At 43.4% G+C, this 17,474-nt stretch overlaps 1 protein-coding gene across 1 annotated transcript in view; it reads right to left on the reverse strand.

Annotated features, from left to right (window-relative positions):
- LOC126456362 (esterase FE4-like) overlaps positions 1–17,474 on the reverse strand; it is an 89,969-nt gene that overhangs the window by 6,341 nt on the left and 66,154 nt on the right. The window contains exons 8-10 of the mRNA XM_050092116.1: positions 15,483–15,648; positions 11,236–11,368; positions 67–246 (exon numbers count right to left, since the gene is read on the reverse strand). Coding sequence (XP_049948073.1) covers positions 67–246; positions 11,236–11,368; positions 15,483–15,648 — 479 coding nt within the window. The remainder of the gene's footprint in view (positions 1–66; positions 247–11,235; positions 11,369–15,482; positions 15,649–17,474) is intronic.

Genomic DNA, 17,474 nt, shown 5'->3' on the forward strand with positions numbered 1-17,474 from the left:
TACATGATTTGGCTTAGAGTTTCCTGTTTCCTATTGCAGAAAGAGACAGCAGGCTAAGCACTGTACCGGGTGTACAAGCTGTCCCAGAAAGCGACCCGCTGGGCGAAAGGCCTGTGGACGACGCTGAAGCCGCCGGGGCTGACGAGCAGGTAGGCGCCCGCCTCCGCGCTGAACGCCGGCCACTGCTCCGCCGCCGCCGCCTCCGACTGCAGCTGTTCGTCCTCCGCCGCCCCAGGCGTCGGACTCCTGCGGGCAGTCAACAAACGAGGCGCATCAGCCCACACCAGAACGCTCGGCAGGCCGTACTGCCGGTTCACAGGGTACTAACTCTCGGTTCGAGCAGGCCTCGGAAAGCCCAACCGTACCGACCGACCGCCGTGTCAACCCCAACCGAAAGGCATCACTGGATATGGAGGAGCATGTGGTCGGCACACCGCTCTTCCGGCCGTTATCAGTTTTCGTGACCGTAGCCTCCACTTCTCAGTCAACTAACTCCTCAATTCGCATCACAAGGGCTGAGTACACCTCGCTTGCCAATAGTGCTCGGTAGACCCGAAGTGTCACCCATTCAAGTGTTAGCCAAGCCTGACAGTGACGTGAACCAGTGTTAAAACTGCAGAAAGGCCGTCAGCCCAAAGGGTATTAACAGAGGGAAAATCTCACATGCCGCTAGTCTAGGTCTTATTCCTCTGCTTCTTTTTCTTCATCTACATCTACATTTATATTTCGCAAGCCACCCAACGGTGTGTGGCGGAGGGCACTTTACGTGCCACTGTCATTACCTCCCTTTCCGGTTCCAGTCGCGTATGGTTCGCGGGAAGAACGACTGTCGGAAAGCCTCCGTGCGCGCTCGAATCTCTCTAATTTTACATTCGTGATCTCCTCGGGAGGTATAAGTAGGGGGGAGCAATATATTCGATACCTCATCCAGAAACGCACCCTCTCGAAACCTGGACAGCAAGCTACACCGCGATGCAGAGCGCCTCTCTTGCAGAGTCTGCCACTTGAGTTTGTTAAACATCTCCGAAACGCTATCACGGTTACCAAATAACCCTATGACAAAACGCGTCGCTCTTCTTTGGATCTTCTCTATCTCCTCCGTCAACCCGATCTGGTACGGATCCGACTCTGATGAGCAATACTCAAGTATAGGTCGAACGAGTGTTTTGTAAGCCACCTCCTTTGTTGATGGACTACATTTTCTAAGGACTCTCCCAATGAATCTCAACCTGGTACCCGCCTTACCAACAATTAGTTTTATATGACCATTCCACTTCAAATCGTTCCGAATGCATACTCCCAGATATTTTACAGAAGTAACTGCTACCAGTGTTTGTTCCGCTATCATATAATCATACAATAAAGGATCCTTCTTTCTATGTATTCGCAATACGTTACATTTGTCTATGTTAAGGGTCAGTTGCCACTCCCTGCACCAAGTGCCTATCCGCTGCAGATCTTCCTGCATTTCGCTACAATTTTCTAATGCTGCAACTTCTCTGTATACTACAGCATCATCCGCGAAAAGCCGCATGGAACTTCCGACACTATCTCAGTTCAATGTCTTCTCACCTCTACTGAGACCTACTGCAGGTGGCTGAAGACTGCGCACTTTTTTACAAAAATTCCTGTTTCGTCTACGAAACCATACATCATCTCATAAATTGCCTGAAGTATGGAGGCAGTTGTGTATTGACAAACATCAGAATACAATAGACACAAAAGAGATAAAGCTCATATGATGTAAACTGGATAAAGCTTTTCATTTTATACAAGGTGTTCAAAAAGTCTCTCCGCAGTGTTGTATGATTGTTAGCCGCGCGTGCCGTGTGCCGCAGTGAATATACCGAAACGAAATTCAGTGAAATACAAGTTATTAATTTATTGAATATTCATTTTTACTTACATACACTCCTGGAAATGGAAAAAAGAACACATTGACACCGGTGTGTCAGACCCACCATACTTGCTCCGGACACTGCGAGAGGGCTGTACAAGCAATGATCACACGCACGGCACAGCGGACACACCAGGAACCGCGGTGTTGGCCGTCGAATGGCGCTAGCTGCGCAACATTTGTGCACCGCCGCCGTCAGTGTCAGCCAGTTTGCCGTGGCATACGGAGCTCCATCGCAGTCTTTAACACTGGTAGCATGCCGCGACAGCGTGGACGTGAACCGTATGTGCAGTTGACGGACTTTGAGCGAGGGCGTATCGTGGGCATGCGGGAGGCCGGGTGGACGTACCGCCGAATTGCTCAACACGTGGGGCGTGAGGTCTCCACAGTACATCGATGTTGTCGCCAGTGGTCGGCGGAAGGTGCACGTGCCCGTCGACCTGGGACCGGACCGCAGCGACGCACGGATGCACGCCAAGACCGTAGGATCCTACGCAGTGCCGTAGGGGACCGCACCGCCACTTCCCAGCAAATTAGGGACACTGTTGCTCCTGGGGTATCGGCGAGGACCATTCGCAACCGTCTCCATGAAGCTGGGCTACGGTCCCGCACACCGTTAGGCCGTCTTCCGCTCACGCCCCAACATCGTGCAGCCCGCCTCCAATGGTGTCGCGACAGGCGTGAATGGAGGGACGAATGGAGACGTGTCGTCTTCAGCGATGAGAGTCGCTTCTGCCTTGGTGCCAATGATGGTCGTATGCGTGTTTGGCGCCGTGCAGGTGAGCACCACAATCAGGACTGCATACGACCGAGGCACACAGGGCCAAAACCCGGCATCATGGTGTGGGGAGCGATCTCCTACACTGGCCGTACACCACTGGTGATCGTCGCGGGTACACTGAATAGTGCACGGTACATCCAAACCGTCATCGAACCCATCGTTCTACCATTCCTAGACCGGCAAGGGAACTTGCTGTTCCAACAGGACAATGCACGTCCGCATGTATCCCGTGCCACCCAACGTGCTCTAGAAGGTGTAAGTCAACTACCCTGGCCAGCGAGATCTCCGGATCTGTCCCCCATTGAGCATCTTTGGGACTGGATGAAGCGTCGTCTCACGCGGTCTGCACGTCCAGCACGAACGCTGGTCCAACTGAGGCGCCAGGTGGAAATGGCATGGCAAGCCGTTCCACAGGACTACATCCAACATCTCTACGATCGTCTCCATGGGAGAATAGCAGCCTGCATTGCTGCGAAAGGTGGATATACACTGTACTAGTGCCGACATTGTGCATGCTCTGTTGCCTGTGTCTATGTGCCTGTGGTTCTGTCAGTGTGATCATGTGATGTATCTGACCCCAGGAATGTGTCAATAAAGTTTCCCCTTCCTGGGACAATGAATTCACGGTGTTCTTATTTCAATTTCCAGGAGTGTATTTTCACATTAAATGTTGAAAGTGTCCCCCCTGTTGTTGAATACACAATTAAATTCGTCTAATCATGTTTCCAAACGCAAGCTGTAACATTTCTTCTGTAACATAAGCAGTAAAAGTGGATATTGCAGCTTTCAATTCATCGATGGAGTTTGGACGATTTTTATAGACAGTTGCTTTCGCTGCGCCCCAGAAGAACAAGTCAGGTGGTGTTAGGTCAGGCGATCGTGGAGGCCAAAGTCCCTGTGAAATTATGCGATCACCAAAAACATCTGCAAACAGTAACATCGAAATGCGAGCTGTATGCGCGGTTCCACCATCTTGTTGGAAATAACCGTTCAGTATTTCGCATAACACAAGTTGTCCTATGAATGGGTACAAAATATCTCTGCAGTAACGTTGTGCGTTTATTGTTTCATTGAAAAACCAAGGCAGGCGAACAATTTCACGGCACGCGCGGCTAACAATCATACGGCCCTGCGTGGAGACTTTTTGAACACCCCGCATTTATTAAAAAGATGTAGAATCTATTCAGTTTCATTAATGAATGTTCCTGTGTGCTGGATACGTGATCCACCTTTTATGAAAAACAATTTTTTCATATAGATCCAAACACGCTTTAGCAACTTTGTGCCATCGTCAGTGGGTTTCGTTTATTACGATCTTAATTTTACATTATAGGGTTTTGTTTGACCCTCTGTACATTACCAGGTAGTGCTAGCTTCTCATCTCCAAGTTAAGTTTTTTCATTTGCGTTCCCATGAGTTATTGAAAACCACTTAAAAATACTACACTAATTTTTCAAAACTTCGTCTGTAAATAACACTTTCCGATCGCAGGAAGCTAATAGAACATGTTTGCGTCTATATGAAAAAACAGTGTTTAGTATGAGAGCTGGACCTGTATCCATCAATGTCTACGTGGACACTCTGCAAACTACAAGTGCCTGGCAGAGGGTTCATCGAGCCACCTTCACAATCATTATCTATTATTCCCCTCTGGAGCACTGCGCGGAGGAAACGAACATTTATTATTTTTCCGCGCGAGCTCTGATTGCCCTTATTTTATTATGATGATAGTTCATCTCAATGTGGGTTGGCGTCAACAAAATGTTTTCGCATTCTGAAGAGAAATTTGGTGATTGAAATTTCGTGAGAAGATCCTGCCGCAACGAAAAACGCCGTTGTTTAATGATTTCCATCCCAAATCCTGTATCATGATCGTAACACTGTCCCCCCTATTTCTCGATAGTACAAAACGTGCTGCTCTTCTTCAAACTTTGTCGATGTACTCCCTTAATCCTGTCGGGTAAGGACCCCACACAGCGCTGCAGTACTCCAAAACAGGTCGGAGAAGCGTACTGTAGTGGCATAGTGGCTCTGAGCACTATGCGACAACTTCTGAGGTCATCAGTCGCCTAGAACTTAGAACTAATTAAACCTAACTAACCTAAGGACATCACACACATCCATGCCCGAGGCAGGATTGGAACCTGCGACCGTAGCGGTCACGCGGTTCCAGACTGAAGCGCCTTTAACCGCACGGCCACACCGGCCGGCAAGCGTAGTGTAGGCAGCCACTTTAGCAGATCTGTTGCACCCTCTGAGCGTACTGCCAACAACAGTTTCTAGGTGTCTTTTCGATTTAAGTTGTTCGTAATTGTAGCTCCTAAATATTTAATTCAATTTACAACCTTTTGATTTTATTGATTTATTGTGGAACCAAAGTTTAAGGGATTCCTTCTAGCACTCATGTGTATGACCTCAGACTTTTCATTATTTAGAGTCAGTTGGCAATTTTCGCACCATACAGATATCATTTCTAAATCGTTTTGCAATTGGTTTTGATCTTCTGATGACTTTACTAGACGAAAACGACAGCATCATCTGCGAACGACCTGAAACAGCTGCTAAGATTGTCTCCTAAATGCCGGCCGGAGTGGCAGAGCGGTTCTAGGCGCTACAGTCTGGAACCGCGCGACCGCTACGGTCGCAGGTTCGAATCCTGGATGTGTGTGATGTCCTTAGGTTAGTTAGGTTTACGTAGTTCTAAGTTCTAGGGGTCTGATGACCTCAGAAGTTAAGTCCCATAGTGCTCAGAGCCATTTGAACTATTTGTCTCCTAAATCATTTACATAGATCAGCGACAGCAGAGGGCCCATAACGCCCTCTCGGGGAATGCCAGAAATAATTTGTGTTTCACTCGATGATTTTCCGTCAACCGCTACTAACTGTGACCTCTGACAGGAAATAACGAATCCAGTAACCTAAATGAGACGATATTCCATAAACGTGCAATTTGATACAAGCCGCTTTTGAGGTACGGTCTCAGAACCCTTCCGGAAATCTAGAAATACGGAATCACTTTGAAATCCCTTGTCGACAGCACTCAACACTTTGCACGTGTAAAGAGCTAGTAGTGTTTCACAAGAATGATGTTTTCTAAGTCCATCTTGAGTGTGTAAATAGACCGTTCTCTTAGAGGTAACTCATAATGTTCGAACACAATGTATGTTCCAAAATCCTGCTGAGCATCAACGTTAATATATTGTCCTGTAGTTTAGTAGGTTACTCGTTTTGCCTGTCTTGAATATTGGTGTGACGTGTGTAACTGTCCAATCTTTGGGTACTGATCTTACGTCGAGCGAGCAGTTGTATATGATTAAGTATGGAGCTATTGTTATCAGCATACTCTGAAAGGAACCTAATTGATATACCGTCTTTACCGGAAGACTTGGTTTTATTAAGTAATTTAAACTGTTTCACTACTCCGATGATATCTACTTCCAACTTACTCATGTTGGCAGCTGTTCTTGATTCGACTTCTGGAATATTTACTTCGTCTTCTTTGGTGAAGGAATTTCGGTAGGCTGTGATTAGTAACTCTGCTTCAGCAGCACTGTAAACGATAGTATTTCCATTGCTAACGCTCAGAAAAGGCATTGATTGTGTTTTGCCGCCAGTATATTTTACATACGACCAGAATCTCTTTGGATTTTCTGCCAGGTCTCTAGACAAAGTTTCGTTTTGGTAACTGTTATAAGCAATCTCCCATTGACGTTACCGCTAAATTTCGAGCTTCTGTAAAAGATCGCCGATGTTGGGAATTTTGCGCTCGTTTAAATTTGGTATGCGTTTTTAGTTGTTTCTGGAATAGTGTTCTAACGTGTTTTGTGTATCATGGGGGATTAGCTCTGCCGTTTGTTGATTTATTTGGTATAAATCTCTCAATTGCTGTCGATACTATTTCTTCGAATTGAAGTCACATCTGGTCTACACTTACTTTGCTTTTTAGGAAGGAATGGAGATTGTCATTCACGTAGACGTCAAGCGAATTTATATCTGCTTTTTTGAATATACATTTTTCGTTTATTTTTGAAGGATTTGGGAGTTGCGGCATTCAGTCTCGTTACGACAGCCCTGTGTCACTAATCTCTGTATCAATTTTGACGCTCGCTATTAGCTCATGATTATTTGTTGCTAAGAAGCCAAGTGTGTTAACATAATCGTTTACTGTTCGAGTGGGTTCATGAACTAATTGCTCGAAACAATATCAGAGAGTGCATGTAGCATGATTTCGGATGTTTTAAATGCGTATTTTCGCCAACATATCGACGGTAAATTAAAGTCACCACCAACTACAGTAGCATGAGTCGGGCAAGTGTCTGAAATTAGATTCAAGTTTTCAGAAATTGTATAATTTGAGTTTGGAGGCCGGAAAAAGGACCCACCTATTATATTATTCCGGTTGCCAAGAATTATGTCTACCCATACTAAGTGACAGGAACTATCAACTTCAATTCGCTATAAGGTAAACTGCTTCTAACAGCAACAATCACGCCATCGCCATCTGTATTCCGTCCATCCTTCGTGAGAAGGTCCCCTTGTAAGGTGTTTCTCCGAGATATCGTTTCCTCAGAGTGCCAGTCCAGTCCTGCAAGGTACACAGGTAAGCCACGCAGGACAAAGGTACTGGCGCAAATGAAGCTGTGAGGGGTTAGGAGGTGTCGCCATTTCTGGATAGCTCAGTCGACACGAGCATTGTCCACGAAGGCTTCCGTGTTCGAGCCCCTGTTCAGCACGCAATTTTAATCTGCCAGCAAGTTTCAAAATAGTGCATACTTCGTTACACAGTTGTAGACTCATTTTTGAGTGATATACGCTTTCTTGATATTTTGAAACGGATCCCTTTTTGCCGGCTCGTGTACTCTTTCATTAAATCAGTTGTAGGCGCAGCAATTTCCAATAGCTATGATGCTCTAGCGCCGCCTCTGCAGAAAATACAGCGTCATCGGCGAAAGTCACAAAATCAAACCTGATTTATAATGTCATGAATCCAACTCAAATCTTATATTTTATATTATTCTCTGTTGAATGCTTTCTACGTCCTTTCATTCTCCAGAACATACTTCAGTAAAAGTAAGGGCCACTGTCACCTTTTGTCAATAATATTTATGTAGGTCACATTTCTGATAGCTCACTCTATTTTTTTATACCCTTTATATAGCAGAATGTGTCTGTGATCATTTGTTGTATATTATCTAGAGACTCACTTTTAACACCAGATTCGCTCTGCGCTATAATAATCATTCTATACTCCATATAATGTTCTGTAAAATCGCATTTATCAGTCTCTAGTCTTCTCGGTCATCCCGAACTGTAGCTGTTACTGCCGCCATAAGTGGAGACGACTGGAAAGATCTGCAAATAAAAAAGCTAGTGAAGCGTATTGGGCTTCACGATAAGAATGTGCTGTAGGCGGTGGATAAACGAGTATATGCTCATGCGCGATGGTACTAGATTTTGCTCTACACGCACTACCAGTGGTGGACGAACGTCTCTGCCGCATAGGTTTTATAAGTTTGTACCAAACTGTTATCATCATTACAGTCTATGTTATTGCAGTACTGATTACCACAGGGACCGCCACACATTCGAAATTTAACTTCTGATGAGGCACATAACCATTTTTCAGGAGCGCAGTTCAGCGCAGAGAGAGATGCTGTTTCGTTGTGGGAAACCGCATGTAGTTTCTATGCGCCGCATGTACGAGCAGCTATCATTATTTACGCTGGGAATGTTAGAAACGACATTGCCAACGTATTCTGGAGGATTGATTTGTTCGTCTGACAGGGATATGAATTAACTGTTAGTTACTGGAACTCATATTAAACCACCAATAGCTGCTATGACAAAAGAATTGATGGAACTGTTTTGAATCTTTAACACACCATTCTCAGTGCAATGTTGAACGAAATGCTACTATCTCATAACGTATTTTCGGATGCCGTGGTTGTCACTACACACAAACGCAGTGATAAGGAGAATATTTAATGGCTGAGAATGATCTATTACAATTGAAAATTAGTAAAGTGAATCGTCACTGCAGTCCTTGTTGGTTAAGTATAGTGCTAGGCATGGAGTAGTTTTTCGGTGGTGGAGCATTTGCACTGTTCCAGTCGAAATTTCTGATATGGTCTGGTTGAGCAGGGGCCGCGGGAATTTCAAACATCTTGTCTCTGTGGTCTGGGGTTGTTTATAAACCAACTATTTCATTTTAGACACTTTTTTTTATACGCTAAGGCTACTGATAATCTAGTTTCACCTTGACAAACAATCGTCTAAACAATGTTAACCACAGAGCTAAATGTTTCTAGAATAGTAGTTCTAGATGAGTTTTCCCGCTTTTCGTGGATTCTGCAAGTATGTTATCAGATAAGTTCTCATTATTAAAAATTACTGCAGACCTAAAAATCATTTACGATTACGACGCTAAATGTTTTATAAGCAACATAAATTAAATGAACCCCAGAAAATGTTCCAGTACACGTCATCTGTGCAGACTTTAATGCCAAAGTAGACCTACTTTATTCAAATACTGAGAAGGGCAATATACAATAATTACTCTCCTATATCGGCGAAGCATTTTATTGTTGAGAGATGTATAATATTACAGATGGCACATACTCAACCTGTTGGGGACTGGGAACGTCCATTTTAATGAAAGTACCTCTGAGAGACTGAGGAGGAAGTAATGGACAAAGAAAGGGAAGAACAGGAGATGGACAGAGAGAAGGGAGAGGAGGAGATGACAAGAAAGAAAAGAGGAAATGCACAGAGAAAAGAAAGGGGAGGCGATGGACGGAGAGAGAGGAGGCGATGACAGAGAAGGAAAAGAGGAAGAGACGGCCAGAGAAGAGGGAGAGGGGATGGACAGAAAGGGGCAGGAGTAGATGGATAGGGAGTGGGGGTGGAGGAGGTGGCCAGAGATGGGGGAAAGAGGAGGTGCTCAGACAGAGGGGGAAGTAGGAGATGGACTAATAGAAGACTGGATTAAATATGGTCCTGGGAAGCGCCGGGTATTCAGTCATTATAATAATCTCCGTGGAAACGTTTTAAACCATTATCGTGATTGGTTCTTCCGTGTCCTGTGTCGTAGTACTGCCCACACAAGCGATATAATTTTATTTTGGTCCTCCGTTCTTTCAAAAAAACTGCTGCATTGCCGATCCCCATTTTGATATATCTCTGCTCTGTCTACCGTAAACCCACACACTGACAGACTCCCTCCTCACGCTGTGTGGCACTACACTTATGCGTACTGTTTCGGTACAACTCACGATGGCAAGACAGTCACTTCGTAACGACTTCGGTACACACGGGTGGTGTATTGATGGGCTGACTATGTTTGCATCGGCCGGTCACAAAACACTCCGAGCCCGAATTCGAGCGACTTGTGCCGGCTTCAGCCGACGTAGAACTAAGGAGTCCTCAGGGAGGAGGTCATGAACAAACTATAGTGTGTGCAAAATAAAACTGTCCAGGAAAACACTTCATGCTCCTTAAGATAGGCAATCACAACTTAACTTACATCACTCGCATCACATTTACATTTATGCGATCATTTAGGAGCACTTGAACCGAATGCTTTTTCTTCACATATGATTGGCTATAATTTTTAGTTGGAAATTCCAGTATATCTTGGCAGCCGATACACTAACGGGATTAGAAAAATATTTTGTTCAGTCGTAAGACTGTTGCGTTGGAAGGTGTATTTGAGACAGCAGTAGGAACTGACTGTATTCTAAATGGATGCTGGGCGTTTGGTAGAAGTTGCGATTGCGTTTAGCCTTTGGCATCGCCTTCTCTACGTGATCTTAATCAGCCCCACCGTACGGATTCGACGTGAACCTACAAATCTCCTCAGTCACAATGCATGAGAATAATGAGTAACTACACACGGAAAAGCAGCAGAGGCAGAGCTTCTAACAGGAACTGGAACAACTAAAGTATGATTATTATGTCTGTCAGATATTTTCAAAAGCTCCAGCCACCAGGATAGAACAATGCCACAAATCAACTTTTATGTATCGTCAACGTTGCAAAAGTGAACGGATATTTCTAAATGAAAGAAGTAAATATATGTACTGTTCATGTCTGTGGTTCCTTGAATGAAAACAGTGATTGGAACACAAATGAAATACAATAAATTTATGTACCTCTGGCAAGGACTGATTTACAAAAAATTTTAAGAATTTGCGTATACATTTTTCGACAAGTAGATCAGGATTTAAACCAATCTGAGGTAAACAAAAAAGAGTTGTTGTACGATTCATACGAGCATGCAGTCAGCCTATCCCAATATTTTTAGTCCTTGTTACACCCAGACAGACGTTGCCGCTCTGGGTCAAACAGCACATGCAGCACGCTTTCCGTTGCTGAATACGTCCAGCTTCACGCAGAACACATAATCGTCTGGAGCGCAACATTTGCAAGCAATTCCGAAATGTGTCCAGAAATGTTATCGTTCCATTTCTACCATCGCGAAATTGCATTCGTTGAACTCTAATACTAATTCCAAAGAATTAGCCTCACGTCGGATAGTAGAGTTCTGAATCCTTCTTACCCTGTCTTGGCGAAGTCTGTCCATAGTCGTGTCATCGTGTCAATGATCTTCCCATCGGGAGAACTTGGTTCTGGTATCTCAGGATAGAGTACACATCGAAACAGGTATCCCAAGTCTGCTCCATGGCCGGCAGCTGCAACAAATGAAATGAATATCGAAAACATGGACGGACAGAAAGCCCATAATTTAAAAATTAAACACACATTTGACAGTACAGGATAACTGCAAGTTACTGGACAATATCTGAAGACTATACCTTCATCAGTACTGAATATATTATATATACATTCCCTTATCCTTATCGCAGATATAAAGCTTCCAACTTCTGTAATCTGATTTGCGACTAGAGGGAAACCTGTACCGAAGTCATGGAGGTGCTTGGTACTACTACTGATTGGGCCTCTAGGAATTATACTACAATGTGCACGAAGATAGTGTTAAGTTCGTAAGTATGTGTAACTCGCTGAATCGAAATACGAAAGTGCAGGCATTACGATTTATTTTCACACAGTAAGAGTTGCCGTACAGATAGCACAGTTTTCTTGAGTCTCCCTTGAGAAGTGTAGGATGTGCAGCAGAAAAATGACGCAGGCTGTTTTGGATCAGTTCTATTTTTCTGCGTTACTGTTAACCACATCCTTTGGGCAGCAACACATCAGTGGCGGTGTTGTTTCCATTTTTCGTAGTACTGCCGGAAAGTGACAATTCGAATATCTTTCAGTTCGTCGGTTCGAATGTCTTCGACAGTACATGACATTATCTCCTGTGGTACTTGCCTAGCTCAATATCAGGAAGGCTACACGAACTGAGATCCGGCAAATAAAAGGATGTGGAACCACAGAATCTCCTTGCTCGTCAAATGTTCATCAAATGGCTGCGTGATAAGGAGCACTTTCACGGTACAGCAGCCAAACTCTCGCAGTGATTAGTCTGTCGTGGAATCGTCCTTTTTCTGAGTGTTTCTAGAAGCTTTTTGTAAAAAATTTGATCGACTTTACAGGAGACGAAAGTTCTTAGAGGACGATACCAGCAGGTGCCAAATACACATATAACCACGTTCTTTAATTCTGACTTCCTCATTCAAGCTTCATTCGTTTCCACTCTTCACTCTGTTTTTTTTTCTTGTTTATACTGAAAATCTAAAACCGACGTCCAATGGTAACACGACTGATGAAATTCATGTCATTTTAGATTCTGTTGAGGTTGTCTTCGTATTATGCTGTGATGCTTTCTCCTGCCATTTTGTCTTTCTGCTATCCGAAGTGTGATGAAGAATAAACGATTCAAATATAACGTACTAATCACAAGCCTCAATGTTAGTCAAGTGTCGGGCGAGAGCCAACCTCAGTCGTTTCACTTTTCGATCAGTTTTCGATGATCAAGGTCGCCCTTAGTTTCCTATTCTACTGCTTCTCAGTCCTTCAAAAATGATTCAATTCACTAAAAAATTTGTAGTCTGAATAAGGAAAATTTCATATAGGCTCAGCACAAATTTTCGTTAGTGAAACTCATTGCTCTTAACCATATTATCTGCTGGCACACTTTTACTATAGATCTCTTTATTAAAAGAAAAGGAGGAGATCTAACTTCCTTTCAACGATGACGTTATTACAATCAGAGCACAAATTCGGATTGGGCAAGGTAGGAAAACAAAAAAAAGCCGTGTCCTTCTGCCTTAATCGATTAGCGTAATCATAGACAACCTGAATTTAGATGGAAAAAAAAAAAAAGGATTTGAACGTATGTTCTTCCGATTATGAGTCCATTGCCTTAACCACTGTATCAAATATCCTGATGTACTGCTTTTCTTCTTTTTTTAAGTGTAATACATTACACAACTTCATTCAGTTGCATTGCTAGCTGACGAGGTAGAAAATTGTACTAGACGTCTAGGTGGGAGTGATCAAGAAATTTGTAGCGAATGTGTTAGCTCCATAGTTGTGCCAGTTCATTCCAATGGTGACAGACTAGTTGCTACTCATCATTCTTAGTGTGCATGCTTAAGAACAAGTAACGAAAGTTGTTTTCCGTTACCACGACGTGGTAACTGATGCATTACATTTCGGGAGTACAGCCACATAAACTTTATTTCTTCTTATAATATTTCGACCTAGTACCTCCCGAAATATAATGAATTAACCATATATGACAACTTTTACCAATACATTATTTCTTCAAATATTTTCTGAAATCGAAAGAGCTCTTTGTTCCCTATACATTTTGTATTTCTACTTTGCAGAGGTTAATAATCGTGAGAGTTGCAGTTCCTGTTTGTGATTAATATCTGATGTGTCCCTTTTCTTAACATAGTAGTACAAACTGGTAGTGTGCTACATTGCCAGATACACATTCCGCTTGATCACGCTACAGATGGCAGACAGGTGTCAGAGAAGCTACGGTTGACAAGGTACTGGATAGTTTCCTACACAGCGGGGAGCGGAACAACAGCGGCAGTCAGGAAGTGCAAGACAGGAAAGATTCTACGGAAGTAATTGATGTGGATCCCATATAAATTTCACTTGATACACAAGCAATAGGTTGGGAAACTCAGAGCAGTTACTCTTCTTGGCATTGACTGAGAAAGTGGCTGGATGTACTCCTGAGGGATATCGTACCTAAATCTGTCGGGTGATGTTTGTCCAGCACGAAGGCAAGCAGTAGAAAGTCTGTCCGGTTGAAGGCGGGTATTACCTTGCTGAAACGCAATCCCAGGATGGCTTGCCATGAAGGGCCACAAAACGGAAAGCTGAATATCGTCAGAGCACCGCTGTGCTGTAAGGACGCCACGGTTGACAGCAAAGGGGGTCCTGCTATGAAGTTAAATGGCACCGCAGAGCATTACTCCTGTGAGGTTGGAAATCCACCGCTTTATGGGCCGTCTCCAGACACTTCTTCGCTGGCCATCGGGGCTCAGTTCAAAGCGGGATTCATCGCACAATTCTATTCCAGTCTGTGAGATTCCAGGCCGAAGACGCGTCCAGAGACGCTTCAGGCTGTGGTGGTAAACCAGCCAGACTGTCTGTCGCCTGACGTAATTCCAGAACTGGGAATGGTGGTCTGGGAGTTTCTACTGCTTGTCTTCGTGCTTACCAAACCGTACCTCCACCTGCAAAGTCGCCTGATCTCTCCATAATCGAGAAAGTTTAGGGCAGGGCTCTCCAAGCATCTCGAGATTTTGATGATCTAACCCGCCAATTGGGCAGAATGTAGCACGCTATCCCTCAGGAGGACACCCAACAACTCCATAGATCAATACCAGGCCGAATAACGGCTTGCATAAGGGCCATAGCTGGACCAGCGCACTATTCATGATCAATTTGTGAAGTTCTTTCTCTCTAATAAATCATCCAATTTTTCTGAAACTGTAATCTTCCACCGAGTCCCGCCCCATTCGGGTACTTCCTTCGTGGTGCGTCTTTTTTTTTTTGTTTATGATATCATAAAGGGAAACATCTTTCTTCACCGAGTGATTTGCTATAGGACACCTGAACACGATAGATCAGTGGTAAGTTCCACAGCTCGTGGAGAGGGAGAAAGAATATAAATTCATTTTCCAAACGGATGATGCCCCCACCATATTGACAAGCCAACATTTGAGAGTAACTAAATTGTGACCTGGTATGTCGATGGATTGATTTTACGTCACCTGCAGTCAACAGTCTGCGCACTTTGACGCCTTGTTCGCTGTCTTTCTCAGTGTTTGAGCTGTTTCTGTGCGTTTTTGCCAAGAACCAAACATACATTCACTTACCTCCAAATGTGCTGGCAGACTTGAGATGGCGTTAATATCACACCCATTAGGAACGCCATTGCGGACATGCTTGAGAGACCTTAGGTTTCAGTCTTGGCGGTCTGATGTATAGTACATCAATTCCATAGGACTATCTTTGCGAATGTGTCTTACATGTAAAAATATGCAAAAGCTGCTTACTTCTCGTCGTTAGCTATTATCAGTATCAGTCCCTGGAAGGTATCACATCGACCAGAAGCTGGAAGCAGAGAATGTGCCTCGGAATTGAGGGTACTCGTTAGAATGTCAGATTACAAGTTTCAAACTTACGGCTTTGGGAAATTGGTATGATCAAATAATTACGTTCAGTATCGGTGAAATATAGTCTTATGAAACTATCCAATAATTTGCACCACTCAGTGATTTTGCTTTATTATATCTCTATATTTTTAAGCTTAGTCACCGATTTTTTAAATTTTCATTCAACTGTTCAACGGAGGACAAAATTGTCGTCTACCATCAGTTTTTTCCGCCTGTTGCTTCACCTCTTCTGGAACTGTATCTCCTAGGACCATTTTTCTGAAGGCATCTAATTTGTAAAAGTACACAGGTGCCACAGACTTAGCGCTGTGAGCTGTTGCCGCTCTCACTGCGGGGTAGGTGAACATCGCGTCGCCTCGCAGCTGAAAACAGAGAATCTATCTTAGAACAGCCTCGCCTGCCTTGCTAAATGAAATGGTGAAATAATTCTATAGTAATGTGTAATCAGTGTTCATTGCGCAACCTAAAATAAAGTAAAAATCAAAAATATCCGAAAAAGCAAGCTAAATCACTCCTAACACATCTCTCAGAACTGCTGAGATACTTGGGAAAATGTAGACCGGTAAAAATATTCTATGTGAGGTATGATATATGAGACAGGCGAAATACTCTAATATTTCAAGTAGAATGTAACAATTCCAATTTCAAATAGTTCGGCTGCTGACACGTGTGAATGTAAGCGAACCGTCATTTAATAATTCATGGTTACACGCATTATTTGCAGTAGAAGGAAAACTCTGGTAGAAATAGGCCTTGCGGAAGATCAGTTTGGGTTCCGAAGAAATTTAAGAATATGCGAGGCAATACTGAGACTGCGAGTTAGAAGATAGTCTAGACTGAGGAAAGGTAAATCTACATTTATAGCATTTGTATACTAATAGAGAAAGTTTTTGACAATGACGATTGCAATACATCCTTTGAAATTCTAAAGGCTGCAGAGATCAAATATGGAGAGCAAAATGGTCTATACAATTTGTTCAACAATCAGGCTGCAGATTAGCAGGATACTAAAGAGAAGCAGTAACTCAGTAGAGAGTAGGGTAAAACTGAAGCTTATGTCGTATGTTATACATTCTGTACATTGAGCAGGTAATAAAGAAAGCCAAGGAGCAGTATGGAAAAGGAATTATTATTCAGGAAGGAGACAAAAAAAAAATACTTTTAGGCTTGCCGACGACGTTGTAGTTCCATCTGAGACGGCAAAGGACTTGAAATATCGTTTGAGCGGAATGCATAATACTTTGAAAACAGGTTAAACGATGATCATAAATAGAAGCAAAACGAGAGTGATGAAATGTACTCGATTTAAGTCAGAAGAAGCTGTTGCAATTGGATTAGAAAAGTAGTAGATGAGGTTTGCTACTTGGACAGATAACTAACTGGTGATGGACAAAGTAGAGAGCGTTTAAAATGCAGATTGTTAATAGCAAGAAAATGGTTTCTGCCTACAGGAATTTGTCGACATCTATTATAAGTTTTTTTCTTCTTCTTTTTAGGTCTTCAACCATCAGCAGTTCGCCATGCATTTCTGTCTTCGGCCTTCCTTTTGAGCTTGGTATACGTGCTGCAGCTGGTATCTTCCATGATTTGGTTGATGTTTTCTAGTCTCGGTCTGCTTCTTGTATTTATCCCTTCTACAGTCCCTTCAATGACACTTTTAATGATACCATCATGTCTCAGCAGATGGTGACCCATGTTTTCTTTTGTGTTCGATTACCTTTAGGAGACAAGGCTTCTCTTCCTCCGCTCTGTGGAGCACGTCTTCGTTTGACATCTTGTCTATCCGGGATATCTTGAGCATTCAGCTGTAGCACCCATCTAGAAGGCTGTTATTTTATGTTTTTCTGCTTCTCCGAGTGTTTCAACTGCTTACAGCACCATACTCCCAACGAAACTATTTATGAGATTTGTCCTGTGACGTTTGTCTATGCTCCTGGATGTGAAAACGTTTCTTCTCTTGTTAAAATCGGTTTTCGTTGATGGATTCAGCTTACAATATCCTTCCTTGGCCTTCCGTCTGATCTAATTTTGCTCCCTTGGGAGACAAAGGATTCAACCGTCTCCAATTGCTCATTGTTAAGTGAGCATTCGGTAACGGAGTTTTGTCTGCTCACCACTAACATTTTTCTTTTACCTTTACTAATTTTCATATTATGGGAAGAGCGGAAGGTTGTTTCCGCCTGGGCCA

The sequence above is a fragment of the Schistocerca serialis genome, chromosome 2, assembly GCF_023864345.2.
Source record: "Schistocerca serialis cubense isolate TAMUIC-IGC-003099 chromosome 2, iqSchSeri2.2, whole genome shotgun sequence".
In the NCBI taxonomy this organism is placed as follows: Eukaryota; Metazoa; Arthropoda; class Insecta; order Orthoptera; family Acrididae; genus Schistocerca; species Schistocerca serialis.